The 25019-nt window shown below is 37.7% G+C and overlaps 1 protein-coding gene across 2 annotated transcripts; it reads left to right on the top strand.

Moving 5' to 3' along the window:
• Positions 1 to 1163: 1163 nt before the first annotated feature.
• On the top strand, positions 1164 to 24162 carry myg1 (myg1 exonuclease). 2 transcript variants are annotated; one of them, XM_067503527.1, is made up of 8 exons: positions 1164 to 1499; positions 2766 to 2878; positions 6926 to 7085; positions 10084 to 10233; positions 14611 to 14733; positions 15330 to 15511; positions 21039 to 21117; positions 23682 to 23868. In XM_067503527.1, exons 1-8 carry the CDS (start codon positions 1218 to 1220, stop codon positions 23718 to 23720), a joined length of 1128 nt encoding a protein of 375 aa, XP_067359628.1. In that variant the 5' UTR covers positions 1164 to 1217; the 3' UTR covers positions 23721 to 23868. The 2 variants fall into 2 exon arrangements, with proteins under 2 accessions (XP_067359628.1, XP_067359627.1); XM_067503526.1 differs by lacking the exon at positions 21039 to 21117 and having other exon boundaries at positions 1166 to 1499; positions 23682 to 24162.
• Positions 24163 to 25019: the final 857 nt, after the last annotated feature.

The following is a 25019-nucleotide window of genomic DNA, read 5'->3' as shown; positions in this document are numbered from 1 at the left end:
TGTCAATAAACCTTGACAGTAACATCGCGAGAGTTAGGGGTGAGTATGTGCTCTCGCTCCTGCTGCGACTCAATTGCGACTTCTATCAGGATTAACATTTGTTTTGACTTCTAAAGTCCGCTAAATGGACAACAGGCGACACAGAAATGGCAATGTAGATTTCTAAAGTTATTCCACATCTCAAACTTTCTATAATATATAGGACAAATGACATGACAAACAATAAGTCTGTACAACAATCATTACAAAAATACGCAACAAACAAACCAAACCAACATTTACAAATCCCAAAGCTTTATGTAAAAAACACAGGTCACACGGTGGAAAATGGAAATGTTTTAGGAATAACTACTATAGATTACTACTACTAGACTTGATGATCGTAGTTGTATCTGATTCTCAAACTGTGATCAACAACATTTTTCTGTTGTTGTTTTAGGTGGACTGACGTTCAGGTGAGCCCTGGGGCAAATATGAGGTGTTGGGGCTCCTGTCCACCTTTCATTGCCACTTTCTGTACACTTCCCCCTCAGCCTTTAAGTTAAAAACATAAAATAAAATAAAAACAGCCCCACAAACCAATCATTGGCCTGCTCATATTCTAGATCATTGTCAGCCACCAGGTTTGCTGTTTGCAATGTACACAATATATTAAACGTGTAAATTTGTTTGTGGGAACCACATGTACAACAACAATACATATTTTAAATCTACACTTATCTGACACATAGTCTAATAAATACTTCAAGACTGCTGCTGACAGTGCCTAGAATATTTTGTATATAATGTAATGTAATACAATGGCAAAAAAAAAGAAGCTATTTTTGCTTAAATGCAGGCCCTGTAGGCTTTTGGACTTGATTTAAAATTAAGGAAAGTAATTGCTACATAATCCTTCAGCCTATGAGGCTTCTGATGGTCTGAATAGGTTTTTCATGGTTTAGGACTATAGAAAGGCTATAGAAAGCACTGTAAATAAAATTTTATTTTAAAATATTTAACGTTTTGCTGTCTTATGACATTTTAATAAAGATATATCGCATGCTTCCGTTAAACCTAGTTATGTTAACATTACATGACTCAAAATGTAGAAGACGTATGAAAAAAATAAAAAATAATGTCTGTTTCCCGGACCTCTCCGGTTCAGAAAACAGACGCACTCTTTCCGGTCCGGCTACCAAATCAGTCCGTCACCACCGCGTGGGAATTCTGTTTGAATGCGCCGTGTACATATGATAGCACTTAATTTAACTCAATTCACGTCAGTATTCTTTAAAGGCAAACCAGCCAGCGTTTTACGACAGCTAAACTCACAGACTAACAGCTGTTGTTTGCGATCTGTAGATGTTATTCGCCTAAAACCACGATACATGTCCAGTCAACCGAAGAAAGTCTGCACAGAAAACATGACGGCTAAAAAGATCGGAACACATAACGGAACGTTTCACTGTGACGAGGTTCTGGCCTGTTTCTTCCTCCGCCAACTGCCTGAGTACAAGGTAAGTTCAGTGGAGAGAAAATTAAGTTCATTGTTTTGTTTGCTACTGTCGTTGAGATACTTTCTTTAAATGCACATTTTAAATCTATAAGCTCTAATTTTTGCAATTACTTAGCGCTACATTTCGGAGACATTCATTTTCTTCTGTTGTCATGGGTCCCGTGTAGTTTTCTAACTGGCCAAATGGGGGCGCTGCTGCATAAATGGATAGATATAAGGACTAGATGGAAAAGATGACAAATATATACAACATTTCCGTTTTAATCATACGTTATAGGAGGGAATGCTAATAGTTTGTCTTTTTTATTTATATTTTAAAATTTTTAGATGACATACCATCTGGATAGAGTGGCACCTGCTATTCCTTAATGTTGATGAAGCCAAAATTATAACAAAAAATTATCCTTAGCACAAATTTTTCCAGTATAGGCACAATCACTCACCTAAATTTAAACTAAGGTATATCTAAACATCATAATAAGAATGAGTACCAAAATGCTCTGTCACAGAATAATTACGTATAAAAGATATTAATATAGTAAATGTTCTGGAAACCAAGGCGAGAAACTTTTAAACCCAAATGAAATACCTGAAAAAGCAAGAAATCTTTTAAAAAAATTCGATATTTGTTAAAGCCATTGTTTGATACTGACCATGGTTTAATACAACCAGAGATAAAATCTGTGAAAGTTGGCAGCTTTAAAACATGTTACAAATGCACTAAATAAATGTTTAATTAATTGTACCTGGTTAGTGCTGCAATAGATTATATGGTCTTAAAGGCCTTAATGTTTGCTTTTTTGTTGAATGTGCTTCAGAAAAGTGTTGATTCAATTTAATGGCCAAGGATGTACTTTGTGGGGTTATTCCTACAGGTGTTTCTATTGCTGTGTCCAGCCCACCACGATAAATAAGAGAACCACAGAAAAAAAAACAGAAAAATGTTACCTTCCTAATTGCAGGGTTTGTTATAGGACTTTTTTTTTTACACTGCATTTATTTTTACTAGATGTATCCCTAATAAACTGCTACCTGAGCGCTTACCGTCATTTTTTTTCAATCATGCATCCCTATTTAAAATAATAATTGGTTAAGCAGCTATTGTTTTGGTCCTGTATCAAGTTTGTTTATATTAGTAATCTACATTGTTAGACTTAATTTAATCCACATTACTCCTGTTTTAAGTAGGTTTAGAAAACACATTCACTTCCATCAGATGCGCCATTAAATATTTACAGATGTAGAAATCTTTCTATTCTTTACACAGGATTCTGAGATCATTCGGACAAGGGATCCAGCTCTGCTGGCAAATTGTGACATTGTTGTAGATGTGGGTGGAGAGTTTGACCCGAAGAGGCATCGCTATGACCATCACCAAAGGTACAGCACTTACAGAAAGCTTTTGTATAGAAATTAACATTATTAAATAATTGATGTAGATGATGACACAACTGGCTATTATTTATTTATCTTTCATCAACTGTCATTGTAATTGTTTTTTGGATTAATAAATAATGATGCAATTTTTAAAACAATCACTATGAGGTTGATACAGCAGTATCAACAGTTTAAGGTGGTCTACTGTGGTCATAGTACCACAAACACTCCTAATCGTCATGATTTAATTAAAATAAATGCACAACCTTAATGAAGGAAAAAAATTTGCCAGACCTTGTAAAGAAGCGCACTGGGCCTCTTTCATGTCAGACTTTTTGACGTCTTGCTGCAGAGCACGCATGTAACTAATATAATTAACAGTGGGTCATTAAGTCTAATTAAATACACCCAAGCTTTTCCTACTTAAAATGTCATATGCCTATGCTAATGCTTGCTTTTTGTTTTTTATCAGAGAAATATCATAGGCAAATTTTAGCTTTTCCTGATATAGCCACATCAGTAAAATAAATGTATAATCAAGTTCCAGTTGCTCTAATGTGAGGATTTGCCTCAGTGGCAAATGAAATATTTTTAGACTTTGGACTGCTTCTCAGTCAAAAGAAATTAGGTCCTATTCTGCTAAGGTACATCAAATATTTTTCTTTATATTTTTAATTTTTATACACAGAATAAGAAAAAGAGAGATTTTGCCTGATTAATCAATAATCAACACATTTGTTATCTCAGCTCCTTGACTGCATGACTCATGGAAGAACAGGCTCCTATAAAAATTTCTGCCAAAGTTCCTTCTGAGTGATTGCATTCACTAGAAGTCTCATCACATTGAGTAATCAGCCAATTGCAGGTGTCTTGTAAGTTTAATGTCCTGATGATAATCAGAGACAGCTTTTATGATCGTGGTGATAAAGATACGCCAGGTCTGCCTTCCTGGCAGGCGGTTAGTGATAATTAGCTCTCCTTCAATTGAATGGCTCCCTGCTGTTGGTTCACGAGGCACCGAGGCTGCCACGGCACTGTTAGGGGCCGCTCGAGAATGTGGCTGTCACTCACATGTGCATATGGGGAAAAGATGGTTGTGATAGCAGCATGGATGGATAAAGTGGGCTGGGGTGCTACAGGAAGTGGGAGAAGGAACTGACAATAATCATTATACCAGAAACAATGACAGTGTACAGATGAAGTTGACAGAAAAACAGTTGGAGATATGAAATAAGAGCTAGAACTTAAGCCATTAAAGGGGTATTGCAGCTACATTTACATCTCTTATCGAGTTGTAGATGGGAAGCTACATACCATTTTTATCTGCCTGTCCAATATGTAGTCAGAGCAAACAAGCCATGTTTCTCAAAAATAATTTAAGAAGTCGTGGAAGTTTCCTAAGCAGGGCAAGAAATTGCTTCAAGTAGAGGTGACCAAACTCTTAGTGAAAGTTAATAAAGCACAACAGATCAGATCTAATAATGATTTACTTTGTGGTTGCACTGTGTATTACTTGCTCACTAATACAGCAGGATCTCCCTGTAGTCACCACAAATAACAGCATCGTAGGATAACACAATCACATTTTATTAATTTAATTTGCCATTTGGCCTTAAAGGTTTCTGTTTTTGATTAATACATATACCTTGTTACTTTATGTGCATGTCTAACTTGAGGTATATTCACAACAAATAGTGATCATTTTTTAAAGAGAAATACATTTGCAAAAATAGTAATGGCACTGTTTGGAATTTTGTGCTTTTCTGCATTAATTTTCATTAAATGTGATCTGATCTTGACCAGATTGCCCAAAGTCACAAATATCAACAAACACAATATTCTTAAAAGAACAAAAATGTGTTATGAGCTTGTCTTTATTAAACTCACCCATTAAACATTAAGTGAGTAATGGCAACAGTACTAGATGGTTTAACCACCTTTGGCAACAGTAACCACGAGCATGTGCTTCCTGTGGCTGTGGATTAGCAATGCACAATGTTTAGGGTGAATTTTGAACCACATTTTATACATATTTTAAGGATAACTGTTGATCTTGAGGTCATTCTACAGCATCTCTATTGGGTAACGTTCTGTGCTCAGAATGGACCAATCCAGATGGGAGATTGGGTCTCTGAAGCCATTCTGTAGTAGATTTAGTTCAGCATTTAAGATCATTGTCCTGCTGCATCACCCAGCTTCCTCTGAGCTTCAGCTTGCAGACAGCCACTCTGACATTATCTGGTTGGATACCTTAATAACTCAAGAATTAATTTCCCCCTCCACAAAGGCAAGCAGTCCACAGTAACCACAGTACCAAATCATTTTTATGGTGACCTGGTGATTCAGTGGGTATAGCATTGGGTTGGGATGCAAAAGGCAGCAGGATCAAATCCCACCAAACTAGGTGTGTCCCTGCCCAGCCATCAAGGGTGACCTTGGTGCCAATGCCGAGCTCGGATAAAATGGGAGGTTTGTGGCAGGAAGGGCATGCGGTGTAAAACTCGTGCCAAATTGATGTGTGAAACACGTTCCGCTACGGACCCCTGAAAGGGACAAGCCAAAAGCTGTTGATCATTATTTTTTTTTATGGGTGTGTTCAAGAATTACATAAAGATCATGACTGTTTTTGATTTATCAGCTTAGAAATTTTGTGTTTTTTGGAATTTGTTAAACTGGTGAAAGCCAGATCACACTTCATAAACAAATTATTCAGTAAACCAGAAGTGCAAGCTGTCATCACTTTTTCTTGTGAATCTATTTAATGCTATAACTTATCTTGTAGCACTGAGTTACAAAGTTGTTCTGGAGTCTTGCATGTTTTTCACAGATCTGTGACTTCATCAATACTACAATGTCTGAAATCAATATCAGTCTTTCTGCAAGCCAATTTCCAGTTCATCATTTGTTAAGGATCAACTACGCTCAGGGTAATAAGAAATGATTGGCCACTAATATGCCTTTCACAAAGTATTTGTGTTTTTTATGGTATTAAAAGGTGGAGAAACTTTTAGGAACACAGTGCAAACAGTATGCATGAGGCCATTCGTTGTAGTGACAGAGTGTCATGAGCCATGGTAGTGCAGCATTGAATTCCAATGTTTAATAAGACTTAATTCTTGATAAAGTATGTGCAGTGCTCGTTTGCACATTTTACACCAACTATTTGATGACTTCTCTTTTCCAAGAATATCTTTTTCAGCTATTCTCTATTTTACTCATTTCCCTCTTCTTATTCACTTCCATCTCCTGATAATCAGTGTGGAAATGCTTCAGCTTGGCCAATTAGCCCCTTAATGGCTGTGATTACCCCCCTACTTCCATAGCGTGTAACTCATTCATTTGCCGGTCTCTTTTCCGCTGTGCTGCAGCCCAGGCACTCTAATTAAGCCTGAATTAAATGACCAGCAGTGGCTCGGTGCTGCAGTTCACCCATCTCAGCACGTGTCTGGGAATAGACCTTCATTTGCTTTTATTTACTGCATGTGTGGTCACACTTAGAAACTTGTCTGAGCACTCTCTCTGCATTGAATGATAACTCACTCTCTGAGGTTAGAGAAGATATTTATGGATGTCCTTTTGTATTCATTTTTAAAACACATCTCGCAATATACAGCATACATCTTGTAGCAGCAGACACGCTTCTGAAGACTAATTATTGGAAAAAATGTGAATAATTTCCTTATGAGCAGGAAACTCATATTTAATCACCCAAACTTTTGCTCAAGTATTAAATATAGGAGATTGTTAGCTGCTAGCACTCAATGTAGTCCATGCAGTATTTTGTTACACTGTAAACTTGTAAAACAAGTAGTTTTTATAATATTAAAACAGTATAATCACTTGAATGGACACAATAAAACATTTAGAAACATTTGGACGTTGGACTTAGAAACTTGGTGATCATTTGTCACAATTTCTTTTTAAAACCTTTAATAATAAAATAGACCAATCGACAATGAAATTAATTGTTTGTTGAAGCCCCAGATAAGGATGAATAAAGTGGAATCTATACGTTAATGATGTTTTTCTGTCTTCTTTCTTTTTATTCAGGACTTTTACAGAGAGTTTCCACAGCTTGTGTCAAGAAAAACCATGGGTGACCAAGCTCAGCTCAGCTGGCCTGGTCTACCTGCACTTTGGTCGTCAGCTGCTGTCCCAGCTAACACAGCTGAAAGAGGATGACAGGCAGCTGGAGGTGCTCTATGACAAGGTGAGAAGACAAACACGATGCATTTTGTATTGCAGGCAGTGGATTGCCAATGATTGTATTTAATTCAAAGCAAAAGCACTTTATCAGAAATATATATTTTTATTTGTGTCATTAGCATCAAAATGCTGCCTTGTCTGGTTGACTGAATCTAAACAGTCTAAAAAGAATTTCCACATGGAGCTGGGAGACAAAATAAAGAGGTTATATTTTTTCTCCACGGTTAAAATCAACAGTGGCAAAAAAGTATTTGAACCCCATGGAACTAGGGGTTTTCAGTGTTCAAGTCTATATTGAACACATCTATAAAACATTCAAATCTGGTTGAAAAAGAAGAACACTTGGATTTAAGAGCTCATAACTTCAAGTGCGTGGATCAATAGAGCAATATTGCAATTGTGATTTGTTGTTTTTTTTCCTTTCTGTAATAAGTTAATTTAGTCTGGCTCAAGGCTATGTTATATTTCATCAAGGCCCCAAATTGTTTCATATTTACTTGGTTGCAGAGCATCTTGTCTTTCCCATTGAAAGTAGAACTTGTGGGGACAGATGTTTGCAGATGTTTACACATCTCTTCGTGTGTAGAGAAGTGTAATCTGCTGAAATTGCAGCTTTGTGAATTGAAAATTGTAATGTGACCTTCATTTATATAGCACTTAAAAACACATCAGGGATTGACCTAAGCACTTAACAGAAACAAAACGTTAAAACATTTAACAATAAAATAGAATAATAAAAACAACACTCAGATCACTTAAGGATCAAATGTCTGCTTAAGCAAGTGAGTCTAAAGTTGGGATTTAAAAGTGTGGAGTTCAGATATAACACGAATATCAGGAGGCAAAGAGTTCCACAGCTTCGGGGCAACAACAGCAAAGGCCCTGTCACCCCAACGCTTTGACCTAGATGATGAGATTGCACAGTTAAATTGCAAAATTGTTTTGAAAACTAATAATGTTCAGTCCTATTGTCTGGTGTAGACAGCCCTCTGAGGACTATCAACTGCATCTTCATCAGGTTGAACATTGGCTCTGACTGGGCCAATCCAGGCTCTAATTAGTGCTTGTAGATGTCATTTAGCCTCGGTGGGGGTTGCAAACTGATCTCAGTGACACTGAAAGTCGATTGTAGAGCATTGGGGAACAGCGAGTGGTTTATGGGGACTCAGCAAGAGGGTTTTATTTTTAACAACGCTTCATTAACTATACATGCCAAGCATCACACCAGAAATACATGACAATTGGCTGACCAGGGAGGAATACTGTCATTGCTGCACTCGTGATTATCATCTCTGCGGATGATTACTGCTCTAATAACTACGCCGATCAGACATAACATTATGACAGGTTGAAACTGTCAGAAAGGTGATAATTCTATTGAGGTCAAAGTGGGCAGTGTAGTCGTACTGGAAACCATTATAAAAAGAGTTGGTTCTACTGTTTTGGCCACCTCATTTATTTTATATAGTGTTTTAATCCACTCCACTACGCACTTTTAATACAATAATAAACACATAGTAGAATTATCACTTTTCTGACAGTTTCATCCTACAACAACAAATTGAACAGGGGGTCATAATGTTATGCCTGATCTGCGTAAGCTGAACTGTGACACTACTTATGATGATCATGACAAAAAAAGAAGATGCAGAGAAAATGCAGACACACTGAGGACAAGAGTGAGCATGTCTTTACTTTTTGATTATGGCCTCCATTAAATTTCTCCCATGCTGACCTCTGTCCATCTATACATACATCCATTATCTGTAACAGCTTACCCTGTTCAGGGTTGTTGGGGCTGGAGCCTATTCCAGCTGTCATTGGGTGAGAGGCAGGGTATTCCCTGGGCAGGTCTCCAGTCTCTCAGGATCAACACAGAGAGACACTGTGATTCTGAGAAGTCTTTGAGTTCATACTAAGCCTTGACAATGTAGTATTTGTGATCATGTCAGAATAGGCTGATTATTAAAAAATAGAAGACAGAATTATTCAGCATTTTGGAATCTGTGTGGGGGATTGAGGTTCATAGACTTTAATTTAAGGGTTTACATTTATTTTTTAAACTACACTGTGATGTGACAGTACAATGATTTGTGTGTCATTAGTTAAAATAATGTTTTTTTTGTGTGTGTCACTAAAATGAAGATCCGACAGTATTTTAAAGCACTTGTATAAATAAGTGGAGATAACTCCACTTTTTCTTGCCACTACAGATATCACTGTATATATGTTATGCATGTTAAGTTTTATTTATGACATTTTGCTTTCATAAGACAGTTTGCAGTGGATTGGAACAAAAAAAATTTTTCTGTGGCAGATTCAAACAGAAAGTAATGATTTCCAGACAGCTTGGCCAGCAGGAGGCCTTGACACACTCAACATTTTAATGACCAGACAATTTAAGCAATCAAAATGCTAGGACACCATAAATATTAACTTTATTAACACAGATTATCATTGGCTTTTTGATGTGTCAGTTTGTCAGCCTAGAGTAAGTCTTTTAGTCTCAGCTGGAACTTCTTTTAGGTATGCATGTTTTATCCTTCAGACAAACTGAACCTCTATTTTTGCCCCAAAGCCTAGATCCTCTTGTAAGCCACTTGAAAAATGTCAACTCTTTGGTAACTGCCCTTCTGATGTACTGAGGCAGTGCCTTTTCAGCACCAAATGTTTTCTGCTATTCTGCTCCTCCTTCACTATTTTGGAGATTTACCAGCAAACTGAAAAATGGCAGCAGTTTGAGAATTTCTGGTTTAATGACCCCTCGATGCACTTTTGGCTTGAGTGAATGCCCACACACTGTGACCAAATGTGTTTCACTCAGACTAATGTAGTAATTCCAGTACATTGTATCCAGTGAAAGTCATATCCAGCAGCATACTGATTTGGGGTTTACAAGCCAGTGCTTCCATTTAAAACGGGCATAGCCATAAAACAGGTGACTGGCCTGTTTTACAGGTTCATAATCTTTCCTGTCACATGTCTCTTTGTAATGCTTCCAGCTGTATGAGAACTTCGTGGAGGAGGTGGATGCAATAGACAACGGCATTTCACAGTATGAAGGCGAGGCTCGCTTCTGCATCTCCAGCACGCTGAGTGCACGTGTTGGCCACCTGAACCCCCGCTGGAATAGCAAGACTCAAGATACGGAGGTGTGTTTATGTGTGTAATTCCATAAGACAGGATATCTACCTACATTTCACCCGCACTGATTGGTGTAATAAACACCTAATTGTGAATGTTAATGTCTGATGCCTTAATTTTATTGGTAGAGACAACATAGTTAGAAGAGCATATACTCCACCGGGTGGCTACAAACATGACTCCAAATGAATAATAAATATGAATCAGTATATGCTTAATGTGTAAATAAATGGCAACTAAACATGCTTGAAGTCTTTTCTCCTCTCATGCAAAAGCTTTATGCAACTCTAATAGACTGATTCAGGAGTCCCAGACCATTAAACTGTGTAAGGTCATTAAGCTGTTAGCACCTTGTTGCACTCTGCCATCCTGAGCGTCATTTGGGTCACATGAGTCAAAGTGTGAACGACTGTGAAAATGCATCTGGAGATTTGTCAACTCTGCTATTAATGAGTCATAAGTGATGTTGTAAACCACCTCCTAGTCGCCCAAGTTTGACATACATGGCTTTCTTTACTCCCCTTCCACCTATCTGTTTTCTTTGGGCAGAATGTGCAGATCACTGTCTTCAAATGAGCATCCCATGTCTTTCATATGTAGACACATAGTGCTTTAAAAAATGGCAAAATGTAATAAAATGCATAAAATATATCTGCATACAAATAATTATAAAACACAAAAATTTAAAAAACAAGATAATTATAAAATAAATGTACTTATATATTAACAAATAATTAGGATAAATATTTAAAGGTTTGAGAAAATGTTTTATGTATGCATTAAACGTAGGCCTTCATTCACTGATTTTGAATTTGCTTCTTTTGGATCTAGTCTGGGTAGTACATGTAAGTAAATGCAATTCAACTTCTCTTCCGTTCACATTATGTCATCTCTTCGCTCATACTATGAAGTTTGTAATTATTGTCAACCTTCTTTTCCTGAGCTCCTCCAGATGACATCCTCTAAACTGGAGATTTCAGCTGGAGGAGTTTTTCGGCTAGAAGCAGAGAAACATTTTGATATAGGGAAGTCAGCATTAATGTATTAATGTACACTTGCACCCTAAATTACAGCTTAAGAAAGCAAGTTGAAAATTGGTGAAGTTGCCTTTTAAATGTATCAACACTCTTAAATCTACGTCTTAAATTTACGGGTAACAAATTCCAATGATAGACAGCTTAAAAAGTAAAAGTTGCTTCTTCATGTTTAGTACTGACCCATGGGAGAGTCAGTACCTTAGGTTCTGAGGGTTCTAATAGGCTCATAGGAAGTTAGTAGATCACATATGTACGTACAGCACAGGCGGTTACATGATTTGAAAAAACAAAAAAAGGTAAACAGATTTTAAAATGATTATTGAAACAATACTGAGCCACTGCAAAGCATTAAAAATGTGTGTAATGTGGTCTACTTTTCTGAATCTCAAATCTGAATTACTGAACTGCATACGCAACATTGCCCTGGTTATAACTGGTTACAACAGTCTGCCTCAATGTGTGACTGGATTTGAAAAATACACGAATGTGCTGTTTGTTGAAGATCTAGCTTTTCTCATTTTTATTTTTGGGCACAAAAGCCCAGTTTGCAGTGTTTGCTAATATGTTCATTTTAAACAATGATACACTGCATGTCATTCTCATAGTGAATACTATACATTGAATTTAAACAAACTTGTTACCTAAAACGTGGTTGTTTGTAAGTATATGTGATGCTGGACTGGATAAGTGAATCCATGAGCTGACCTCTAATTTCCAGTGCTGTCACTCACTGTGAACGATCACTGGTGCTGCAGCTTGACTCCTGGTATCTGGCCTGAAGCATGGTTTGACCACTACACTGTATCCTTGTGGTCTGCTGCTCTGTCGCTGCCCTGAGGTTTTCCCTCACACTGCTCAGTGTTCTTGCTCTCTGTTTTGGGCCAGTTCCGGCAGTTCTTTCAGTTGATTTGGTTTACCAGAAACCTACATTTAAACCATGAAGAAACATCTATTAGAGGAGAATTAAAAGTTCTTTTGAATAGGTTAGTTCTCAAAACAAGCATGTGAAAATCCTTCGTCAGTCTCTTCAGCAAGTCAGTGTCTCTGTCTCTCCCACGCTCACTTGATGACCTTTCCAACGTTGTCTCACACTGTCGTTAAAGCTTATACCCACTTACTAATGTAACAGCTAATAATAATCCTAAAATGACAAGTCATTAGGAGCATGATGGTATTTTTAAAACTATTGCTGCAACCCCCAAGTTCCCAGAAAATAATTTATTGCAAGTATAAAGACGAAATGACTTTCCAGTCAGGTGGTCTTTAGCTAGGGAGATATCTGTCCTCTTCAGCTACATCATTTGAACTTTCACAGTTGAGGTTGGAAAAAGTAAGTGAACATCACCAAAAGCTAACTTTAATCAGGAATTAGCCAACCTGGAGTCCTGTCAATGGAATTAGACTGGAGATGTTAGTAAGAGCAACTTTGAACAAAAAAAAAATCATAGTTTTAAACTTGCAGAAGTGTTTGCTGATATGAACATAAAAAGAGAACTCTAAAGAAACATTGCTTTGAATATTTCTAATTATGCCACTAAGACTACTCGAGAAGCATGACACAGAAGGTCAATGAGAATCAGGCACAAGAAAAATGTATGAGGAAAAAAATACCTAAAGTCACAGCCAACGGCTTAAAGGACTTAGTGGAGCTGGTTAACATCTCTGTTCCTGCATCAACCATACACAAATCGTGGTGCATCATTGCATTAATCCTCCAGCTACTTCTTTGGAAAAAACAAACACACGCACGCACACATTCACTGTTGGCCTAGAAACTAGAAAATGCCAACACTACTAGCAGCGGGTTTTACAGCCTTTTAATCCTGTGTGCCTAAATTAATGGTTCTGTTAGTGTGTCATAGTGTTCTGAAAATGTTTTGATTGCCTGGGTTTTTATGGATATTTGGGTTTGGTATATTTGGTTTGGTTTGTAAATATGTGTGTGTGTATATATCTATTGACTTAAAAATATGTAAAACGGTACAGACAAGCATTGTAAAACTGTTTGTTTTATTTGTTTGTTTTTGTAATGCTCAAAAAATGACCGGATGTTGGAATTGGGTATGGCTTGGAGTTTTCCTTGGTAAATGATATGTAGTGATGTACTGACTAAGCAATTAATGGAGTAATTGTTTCAGCCTTGCTTATTTACAACATAGTCCCAGATAGATAATAACACACAACATGAATTTAACCAGCAAGCAAATCTTTGCAAATAATATTGATATCAAATTGCCAAGAAACAACAATTAAATCTAATTGATCGCTTCTATAGTTGATGAGTCAATAACTTTTAATTATGGCCTGACCCTGAACACAGTCTTGTTTTGACAATTGAAAAATTAACAAAAAGGTTATAAAAATGTATTAAATGATAACCACACACAATGGGCAACAAATTAGAATATAGGTGGAGAATGGGGTAAACTTAACAGGTGCAATGCAGAGCAGTGGATGGTAAGAGGTCATTTTTATATCCATGCAGAAAAAACATGGGCCCATAAATGCCACTGTATGACTTTTCTGTCTCTCATTAGTAAAGAAGGAGAGAATGTCTGGAGGGAAATAGCACCTGTTTTCTGCAGAGTCTCATGAGATACCAGCAGGCCAGCTTTGCATATACTGTGTGCTATTGTTCACTGAGCCAGTAGTCATATATGCTGTTTTTTTTTTTTTTTTTTTTTCATTGTTCGGGCTGTCTCGGTGGAGCAGCTGGCCTATTTGTTTTTAACACATTTCAGCTGACATTATTATTATTATTATTATTCACGTCCAGGCGCTTTCCTTCAGTTTCTTGAACCCCACACTCACACTCACGGTGTGCAGAAAGGCAGCTCTAAGAAATCAAAGTGAGAAATATTTGTATTGAAAAATGTTCTTTGGACAACTAGACTGACTTGGTGAACTCTAAACACTGCCTTTGTGATAATTGAACACCCTCATAGAATTTCATCTCTGTTAAGACCCAAACCCAAAGACACTTCAACCCCCTCAACCAAAGTGTTTGTGCCTGTATCAGAGTCTGTCTTTCTTTCTTGCGCTCTCCTGGTTTCTGCTCATAAGATGATGAGAGAGGGAGGTCAGACTGGAGTTAGAGCTGATGAAGCTGGACTCCAGGGATCAGTGGGGAGATTGTTAGACAAGACTTCATTATACCCATTTTCTGTGGCACACAATCTCACTTAAAGCATTTGACATCGGACCATATTGAAATTCTGATGTGGTGCTGTAGTGAAGAAATATGTTAATGAACATAAGGAATATAACCATGAACAGTGAGCTCCTCTTTTCATAAAAATGACATCCACTGTTGAAATAACCATAAATGTTGTTTCCTGTTTTCACTAGGAGGGTTTTAAGAAGGCTATGAAGATGGTTGGCGAGGAGTTCTTGGACCGCCTGGATTTTTACCAGTCCTCTTGGTTACCGGCTCGTACAGTCGTGGAAGAAGCTGTTAAACAGAGGCATCAGGTGTCTGTTTCCTTTGTTTGACTACCTGTTGAACACTGTCAATATTCAGTTTTAATGTGTAAATTATGTACTGGTATAGTAACTATTTACTGGCAATACAGAAACTAAAACTTGGCATACAAATCACCAAATATATCCTGTAGCGTTAAGAATTAAAGATGGCTTTAGAGACAATAAAATTTAATTTGACACACATTAATTTCTGTACACTTGCAACATAGTGTTTGTTTTTATTTAAATTTTTTGTGCACTCTTTATGTCTAATTGTTTGTATTTTAATGCCACTGTTTCCTTTTTTCATTAGTTATTATTTTGAGGACTAATAGTGCTTCCAGTGCCAAAATCTAAACACTGCTCATATTATCTCTATTCAGATCATATACTACCTTAATATCAACAGTGTTGATAAATTAAGTTATTATTAAGATGTAAAGATCAGTGATTGTTTGCTTATTCATTTCTCTTCTCATTTTTTAAGAAATCCTAATTACTTAGAGACCTGCATGTTATAAAGCTGAAAGTGTTGACTCTGTGCTTGTTCTGTTCCATGCACATTAGTAACGCATCATTTCCTGGTTCGTTCTTCTTGTTTCCAGGTAGATCCCAGTGGGGAAGTAGTGTTGTTCTCCCAGGGTGGCTGTCCCTGGAAGGAGCATCTGTTTGCCCTAGAGAAGGAGCTCCAGGTGGAGGCACCCATCAAGTTTGTCCTTTACCAAGACCAGAATGGACAGTGGAGAGTCCAGTGTGTCCCTGCTGGGCTTAACACTTTCCAGAACAGGTGATTATTCTTATTATTCTTATTATTTGTTTTTTAATTCTAAATAGCTGCAACTTAATTTAGTTCAGTCTATTTCCAAGCAGATTTTATTAAATGATATTTAAATACTGTTTCTGCTTCATGATGTACAGCATGTGATCTCATGTGTGAAAGGAGCACCTTGCATGAATTACTATTGCAGAAATCAGGCATGCAGATCTCAAAGTGATGTTGTGACACTGTGTCACACACAAGATTTATCAGAATTTATTATTTTTTTTAAAAACCGGTGGAAAACACATTGACAGGCAAAGCTCCCGAATTTCCCAGATGTGTTGAATCGAGTTGAGCTCTGGTGATGGAGACAAACTGTAGTGTATGATTTAACTTTGGTGCTTATTGGACCATTTGACAACTACTCACAGAGGGTTGCCATGTCATCTTGTGAGAGAGAAACTCACAAGAAACACTTGTTTGAATATGGTCTTCTTGGATAACGCAGATGTTGTGTTCTCACATTTCTCTCTGTGGGTTTTAAAGACTTTAAGGCCCCACAACACCTCAGCAAAGCCACCTGATGGCTTGCTCAAACCTCTCCCACTCTCATTTCTTTTTTGTTTTACTAAGGTTTATCACCCCATTTGCTTCATGTAAATCTAGCTGTCAGACACAGAACATGTTGTTTTGGCAGTTCGACACAAAGTGTTTATTTCCAGCTATTTACCTTAAGTACACCAGGAGGTGAATTTTGCTAAAGGAGAGACTGTTGTGTCATAGAAGAACAGAATTTTTTAAATTAGATTTACACCTTTGTATTGTCACGACCATTGAAAAGGGCCACAATTGGTTAGCTGTGTCATTATGTGTAGTCTCATTTGTGGGCACTGAAGTCGTCACTGGTATGATGTGCCCAAGTGATTAACTTGAACCAAAATGTATTATACTTGTAGTTAAACAGGAAATATCACCAAATTAACCATGACTTTTCTGTGGATACAAGGTAAACTCGTATCAGCAATATTAGTATTGCGGATATATATTTCAAACGCTAAACCAAGACAAAAAAAAAATTATACTAGTTCTCTTACTATAACGACACTAGGTCTATACAGCTATGATGGCATGCAAGGTTTTGTTGTACATGATATATCAAGCATCTACAAATGTATAGTTGATGCTGACAGGATTCTCCTCAGTTTAGCAGGAATTGAGTCATAAACCTAAGTATCAAATTAATATTTTGATGATGCTTGATGAAAGGTTAAGGAATCACTAAAGTAATTATAGATCATTCTGGAGGAAGCATGAATGTGGGAACCATGTTATGTACTCTATGTTGTTAGGACATGCCACTGACGTTTGACCTCACAGTGGTGACAAAAGTGGGGATTGATCAATAGGATCAGGTCAGTAGGATTTATCTTCTTGGCAGTAATATTTAGGACTTTAGTGCTCCAGAAGTTGGTGTGAGTGTGCTGCAGGATCCAATGCTTCGAAGTATTTTTGAATATCTTTGACTGGAAAGTAACCAGATTTAAATCCTGGTGAAAGTCTTTGGTGTGTTTTTTTTTTGTTTGGTTGGTTTTTTTTTGAAAAATACATAGCAGCACAGAAACCCAAGGCTTCTAGAAATTCCAAAGCTTGTGAGAAACTAGTAAAAAAAGCATTTGTTGGGGGAATAGTTTTTATGAAGCCCAAATCTTATGTCTGCAGGTTGCAGAGATTGTATAATTTTGATTGCAGCTGAAATTGTTTTACATTTGCGTGTCTTTCTGCATCTTGTAGATATGAATAAACATTTCAAACATGTCAGACAAACAAACGGTGTCTCATTCATGCTTATTAAACCATATTAGTATTCTTGTCTTGACACTTTACATAATGGCAGTAATGACTATTATAATGGTTAAAACTTATCAAGTCTGTTTTACCCCTAGAAGTGAATTATATATATCTGAAGACCCTCTCGTGCTTTAGTTCTGTGTTGTTAGATTTCTGCTCTAAATCATACAGAACACATGGAACATATGGAAACCTACTCCAGAGTTTTCTGTGGTTATTTGGGGAGGTAAAATAGATTCTTGGCTCCTTTACTGTTTTCTAGTGAGTCTTTTACAGCCTCATATTTCACATCAGAAAAAACATTTTCCATTTGATCTCACACCAGAACATGACAGACGGAACTGTTGCAACTGCTTAAAAGGTCTAATTTTAAATTAAGCAATAAAAACCACTCCACTTGTCATGTTGCTATTTTTTTCCTATGCTACATTTGGTTCTCATGTTTTCACCATGTACACTTAAAGCTACTATACACTACGTTTCAGAATTAAGCCAGCTGTAGCACAAGAGTTAAAATCAGTCCACTCAGGGTGTCAAATACTGATGTTGTGTCTCAGCCTGCAGCATCTATTCCCTGGGAACCCTTTCATGTTGGCATGCGATGCACTAAGTGTGACCTTCTCTGATTGGTTAGAAGGGCAAGCCTCATTTAAAAATCTTTAGAAGTGAATATCTCTACACTGCTTCTAGTGATGTTGGGTGAGCAAGTGTCACAGGAGCTTTTTACAGCAACAGTCCAAGGCTGAATGCAGCCATACTGTAGATTTATTTGCAAATGAATGGGTGCATTGATTTTTATTAGCTCTGTATAACTATTAACTATGAGTAGACTTTGTGTTTTTAAAAGGGGCATTTAACCAACATTTTCTTCGTTATACTACTAATCTCATTTTCATGTTGTAGGTCCAGGTTGTGTAGATGAATTCATCTTACACTGAAAACTTTCTACTTTCTCAACCACTGAAACACTTGATTTGTAGCTTCAAGTAGACGTGTTGGCTTTATAGAAGGGAACAAGATAGTGTATTTAACCTGATGATTTGATAAAATTCTCTTCAATCTCAGAGACTGTAACTTATAGCCGTATGGCAATGAAGGAAGATTAAATTGTAGAGAATGATGTAGGCAAAATGTCACTAGTGTGTGTTTGTGGATCAGCTAATAAAGTCTCTATGACTCAGTTGAGTATGTGTTTCTTCATGTGTATCCATGTTTGAGCCATATGAATCATAGAAGATTGAAATATACAGTATTTTGACCTTATCTTTTGTCACACTGAATCTTCACTCCACCTATTACTATACATGATTATAAAGTAATGTGCAATCTTTTTTAATCTATTATGTTTAACGGTAGTTCAGGGCCATCAGTTAGAAAGCAAAAAAATGAATAGTCCTTTTTTGTGTGGTTTTTTTTTTTTTTTTTTTTTTTTAAAACCATCTTTATCTTCTGACACTTTCACTCCTATTAGTTGTTTGCCTTGAAGCTGAAGTCATGCAGCTTATAATTAGAAATGTTAGTGTTTCTATTTTATTTATTTATCCCAAACCAATGTGACTGTTTTTTTTAAAGATGCAATTTTTATCTAGATTAAATGCAGGTTGATCCTCTGGGAAAATTTAATAGAAAATATAATAGTTGATGTACTGTAAATGACAGCTTATTTAAAAAGTGTCAAAGTGAGGATCATATTATGTCACAAACTGTCACATACATAATTACCACTCCTAGCATTTGAGGTGTTATGTACAGATACCCCTGAGCAAACACATTCTGTTATGAAACCTAAGTGAATTGGTCTAAATCCTTTTATCCTTTAGTCTCTAACTAATATCACTTTTGAAAAATTCATAATATGCCTTTTGCACTAATCTTAGTGACAGATTAACTGCATTGCCTGTTACTGCTTACAATAAAAGTCACTAATGTTTGCTTTGGGCATTATCTAGTCAAACAGATAATGCTAATTGTCAAACAGTAATAAGAACGGCTTGACAAATGTAAATGTGTGAATCTCAGTTACTTCATACTGGGTAACATTTTGAGTGTCTTATTTCTATTATGTCCTCTTGTGCTGTTATCATGGGTTTGACATGTCTCATTAATATACTCTGGGTTGCTTTAGAGCAGTAGGTGGTCTCCTGAGCACATCCTGCCCAAAGACATAAGAAGGTTAAATGGCTTTTGATTCAGGTCTGATCTGACAAGTAGCGGCTTGGTTACGTGACTTCTATTTTCACCTCTTAGTGTGAGTTTTCTTTGAATCTGGCTGTCATGTTAGTGCTTCTTGTCTACGTCTCTCTTTCTTCTGATTTAAAGTATTTCTGTGTCTTTCTGATTATTACTTTCTTCCATTTCATCACCTTTTCCTTACCTGTGTTGTTTCTTTTCCCATTAATCCCAATTTTTTTTTCTGTCTTTCCCCTCATCTCCTTCATCCACCCACTCCCCCTATCTCACCTTTTACACCTTCCGTTCCTCCCTCCCTTCATTTTTTTTCCCACTCCGCTGCAGAATCTCATCAGGCGGCAAGGCTTTCAACTAAAAAGACAGGCACCTGTTTATGGTTGCGGGCACTTCAAAGATTTAATTTAATGCAAACATGGCCGTTGGTGTGGAGCTACATGAGAACAATGGCTTGTGAGATAGAGAAAAAAACATAGCTCCAGATGGCTCTTTCTATGGGTGGGCTGCTTCCTCCCAGTAAGCATGTGCCAACTCTGCAAAAGGAGTGTTGCTATCACCTGTGTCCCTGCTACTGCACCTCGGGAGAAAGGGCCTATTTTTATCAGTACCACATTGCTAAGAAATGTGAACCGGGGGAAGGAAGACCTTCCTGGGTAATACATTGGCTGCTCTCGAAGTTATCTGTTGTGCTTCTAGGGACTTTTCTTCTTTATTCTTTTTGCAGGGATTTTTATTTATTTATTTAATTTTATTATTTATGTGTTTTATTTATTCATTCATTCACTAATTTATTTATTTTCATATTAATCAACAGAGCAGAATGTCAGAAAATAGTTCCAGTAGAATTTCTAAAGGCCCAAGTGTCCAAGAAATACTTTAAAAGCTACAAAATATTTCATAAATTGTGCCGATATTATAATTTTTTGGTAAAGTTTGGTAATTAGTCCAAAGATTTGTCGAGTACAGTTTATGAATAAACTAATGCGTTTCTGATCTATTAAGTGTGACATAAATATAATATAGATTAAAGTAGGATCAGAAGCAGTCATCTGTGTTGCTTGGACCAGACAATCTCCTTCCCAACTATCTGCAGTTGCACTTTAGGGACACTCAATTTAGTCCTTGTGAAGATCACTTGAGCTCCTTGGTCATCCTGACTCCTGGATTCCTGCTCAACTGTTCATCAACCCTTGGTTTAAAATAATCTTGAATTTGGGTCTTCTAGGGTTGGGATTGTAGCTGTCGATCATGGAGCCCATGTCATGTGAGCACTGCTGTGCATTGCTGATAAGGAAGTGGTCAGTGTAGGTGGCAGTGGTCTGACCCTTAACCTTGATGATGCAGCTAAACCTAAAGAGACGCTGGGGTTTATAGCGGAGGACCCAGTTGTGGACATTTCTCTGACCAGCTTCTCCAAAGCGGAGATTGACGATAGAGAGGAAGAGGAGGATAATGTCAAAATGTATCTTCTTGGCATAAAGACTGCTGAAGATAACACTGCATTCTTCCTTCCATCCAGCTGTCGTGGCCTGGCACCATGGCGCCATGACCTGGCAGTCAAGCAGGGCATTGATTGGCCTGCATTGCTGGATGATAAGGTAAAGTAAAGGGATTTATACAATGGTAAGATCTTGCCTTTTCATCAAGATCCCGCTAAAAGCAGCTCATTCCCACTGTCCCAGGCCTTATGGAGATTACGAACAGTGAGCTTTATGGCACTGACCCCCTAGTTGTAGCAGTCACTAACATAACTTCGCCCAGCTGCCATTGCACCCATGTCTCATCTGGACCCATTATCCCAGGCAAATTCCATTTCAACCCTTGTCACGAACAAATATCAGATCCTGCTTAATGCAGTCTGCACTGTTCAGGATGAGTCTGAGTGACAATTGTGCGACTGGTAGTTGGGCATGCCTGCATACATTTATGCAATTTTACCATATGGACATGCATAACTGCACCTTCATTAGTGTATCCAGTCTTGAGTGATGGTTAAATGTGCTAACCCATGAGAATGGTCTGTGGCGTCTCCTCTCTCGGGTCAAGGTGTTTTAGGCTGTGGAGCATGCAATCAGGGAGTCGGCCATTGCATCTACCATATTAATTGGTTATTAAGGTAGCCCGGGTTCTCTGCAATTTGAGTGAGGTCTAACACTGTCCTGCTTGCATGTGTGGGGCAATTGGAAGAAATCCTTTTGAGACAATCAGGTGTGCAGCTTCAGGTCATTATAAAGAGGGGGCAGTCTGGTTTATAGAGCACAGATGATTGGTCTTTCCCCTGACGGGTGTGTCGGAGCGTTCTGGATTGGTCACGCCAGAACACTCTTCCTGTAGTGTGATACCTCGCTAAGTTTTCAGAGTCCTAGGGCTATTATAGTATTCAAACATTTCTATGAATCAGTGATTTATCTGCAGGAGCTCTTCTGCATGAATACAAAATCTGTAGACCTAATCTTTAGTAATATTTTCCTTCTAGTCACTCTTATTGGGGTATAGTAAACGTCTGGAGTTTCTTAATTGGCGACTCATGCTTAGACAGGTCATCTTGTTGAGAATTACAGCCTCCTGGCCTGTCACAACAGTAGTCATCCCCCTCCTGCTTCTTCCCTGTTGACCTTTCCTCAGAGCTTGTTTTCTAGCCATACTGTGGAGCTATCGATTCGTTTATTCATTTAACAAGGATTAGGGCTTTGCCATGCTTTCCACTCCAGGTTGTCCATTGACAGTCTTAATGGGAACAAGACTGTGAGATAATAGAATTGCATGTCTACATGTGAATCATTTGACATTAAGGTTCACTTCAGCTCTTATAATGCACCTCACTCTCTCGGGTTTCTACTTTTAGAGGTTGTTATACAAAAGGGTAATTAATATTCAAGAAGAAGCAAAATGTCTGGGCAATGGACCCTTCAAAATCACGAACGATAGAAAACACTGTACACATTTCAAACTGCAGCCATATTTGACAACTATGTCACTTTATTTCTGACAGCACAGTTCCATAATTCATCAACCATGTGACAACAAGAAAGAAGCACCTGAGTTAGGCCTGAGATTTTTCATGAACTTTAAAGCTTCCAACAGATTTAACAATTTTTAAGACATTTAAAGTCTTTTTCAAAAACTGTAAAAGGACTAGGGGTGAACAGTAAAGTGAGGAATTGTACTTAAATCAAAATCCGAATAAAGCATGGCTACATATATCAATACCCTGAGAGGAACAGCACTTTGAGGTAATGGAGATAATAACCCCATCAAGGGCAGGAGAATGTCTCTTACAGAAACACAAACACACCCAGAATCATCGTGGTGAAGCTGTCATTACAAAAGCAAACTGGTTATGTGTTTTAAAGGATCTGCTAGGGTGTGGACAGAGTTATTTGCTATATGCAGTGGGTGATGAATGAACTGTTCTACAATTTTTGGAATTTTCTCTCACAATACACTACATCCTGAGGTACTTTGTCGCAGACAGCTCGTAGACCCTTGCAGAGCCAATCTTTTCCCCACTTTGAAACATAGCCTGTTGACTCCACTGCCGCTGTGTGGCTCTTCACAAACACTGGCCAATCTGTGTTTTTCCACATTACAGGAGAAGAATAGAGCAGATGTTTATTGGTCTATTTACTGGGATCGATTTGAAGTGATGGTAGGGTAAGGGGTCACAGCCACAGAAAATTCTTTTCACGCCTTTGTGCAATGCCATGCAGAAATAAAGGGGGGAATGATAATCTGAAAAACAATGGAACAAAAATTTTGTTTTTGGTGCTATAAACAGTATTCAATTATATTCAATAGTGTTTTATGATCATTTTCACAGTTAAATGATTTATGCTTATTTTGTCTATATAACTACTATAACAGATACTGTCATTTAAAACAAAAAGCAAATGTTCACTTTTCAGAAACCAGCAAGTGTTTGCTTGAAATGTGACTCAGCAAAATAGTTCTCTTTATGCATTTATTGTATTATTTTTGCAACTTTATTTGGTTTTTACCGTTTTTGCAATTTATTAGCATTTTTTTCTGGGTCTATAACTTATTTTATAATTTTCTGCTTGTGCAGACATGTACAGCATAATGTGTTTTACTGAAATAATGTGACAACAGGAAGTGAGGCTCCATCTGTAAGCCAGTTTGCCCTTCTGTCTTCCTGTCCCAGGCTGTCCCTGCCAGAAGAGTGGCGTGGTGTTCGAGATGAAGCACTGTCGGAACTCAGCGGAATTAAGGGCTGCATCTTCGTCCATGCCGGAGGCTTTATTGGCGGGAACAAGACCCAGGAAGGAGCCCTGGAGATGGCCAGGAGGACCCTGCAGGCGGCCGTCCAGTCCCCTGCAAACGGAAGCAGCTGACGGGTCAGAGAGGACAGCCAACAGCACATTTTGTATCTGTAGTCATGTACAGTGAGGATAGCAAAGATTAAATTGGTAGTTTGCAGCTGGTTCCTCCCAGCCAGAACTAATGTTGTATTGCTCTGCCTTGCCAGAACAGGAATGGGATAGAAGTAGCAGCCAAATAACCTTGGACCATTTCCCAAAAACTTTACAACAAATCACAATGTTGACTCATGTAGTTGTTCTGTCTGTCACTATAAACCTGTTTTGGTATTCATCTGCAATAAAAGACTATTTGGAATATATTGAGTTCTTCTCAATATTGGGGTAATTCCATTAAAAAAAGTTTTTTTTTTGTTTTATCTTTTTTAAATTAATTTTAAATTTTTCTTCCATGATAGTTTTCAGTAGCAGCAGAGCCAAGATGCTGCCATTTGGTTGACCTGCTCCTTCATCTTCAAAGCCTGCATGTAACATGGCCTTACCTTTCAAGGGTTGATTTATATAGACACCTGAACAGTGGTTCATCCTTTCATTTCTAGAATGCTGACATTAACTTTAGCACTACAAAGAGCTACAGAGGCTACTTCCACTGGCCCCAGGATCAAAGCGTCAATAATGAGGCTTGATTAATTCTGAGAAATTAAATTTCCAAGTGCCACAAAGAGGTGCTCCATATTGCAGACAGTGTCGTGACAAGGTTACTGGCAGTGGGACGAGTTGTACAGTCAATTTCCCTGTAATAAAGGCAGTAAATGTGCATCGAATTTTCTCATTAACATTATTCGAAAACTCCCCACCCACCCCTGCAAACTCTTACCACTTCCTTATTGCATTCTCCACAAGGCTGCCAATGTGCTGCTCTTGCCCTGTCCAACATTGCTGTCTACTTTTATAGCTGTGCATATTGTTAGAGCTGGTGTCATTTTGCACATACCATAGCCGTGAAACAATAGATTTGTTGTTTACGGCTGTTGAAATGTTTCCCTGCTTATTTTTTCTCACTCGTCATTCATTGTGTTCAAGGGTGCAGACTGTTAATTCTTCAGTGACAACACCCTTTAACCACGTTTCCTTGTCAATTTTGCTTTTTTGTTTTCTCTTTTAATTGAAACAATAAAGCTTTTCATGTTCTGAGTGAATGCTGCATAGAAACAGATTTTCCA

This window comes from Channa argus, chromosome 5 (genome assembly GCF_033026475.1).
Source record: "Channa argus isolate prfri chromosome 5, Channa argus male v1.0, whole genome shotgun sequence".
NCBI lineage: Eukaryota > Metazoa > Chordata > Actinopteri > Anabantiformes > Channidae > Channa > Channa argus.
The sequence above is the reverse complement of the archived record's forward strand: the minus strand, read 5'-3'. Positions and strand labels throughout refer to the sequence as shown.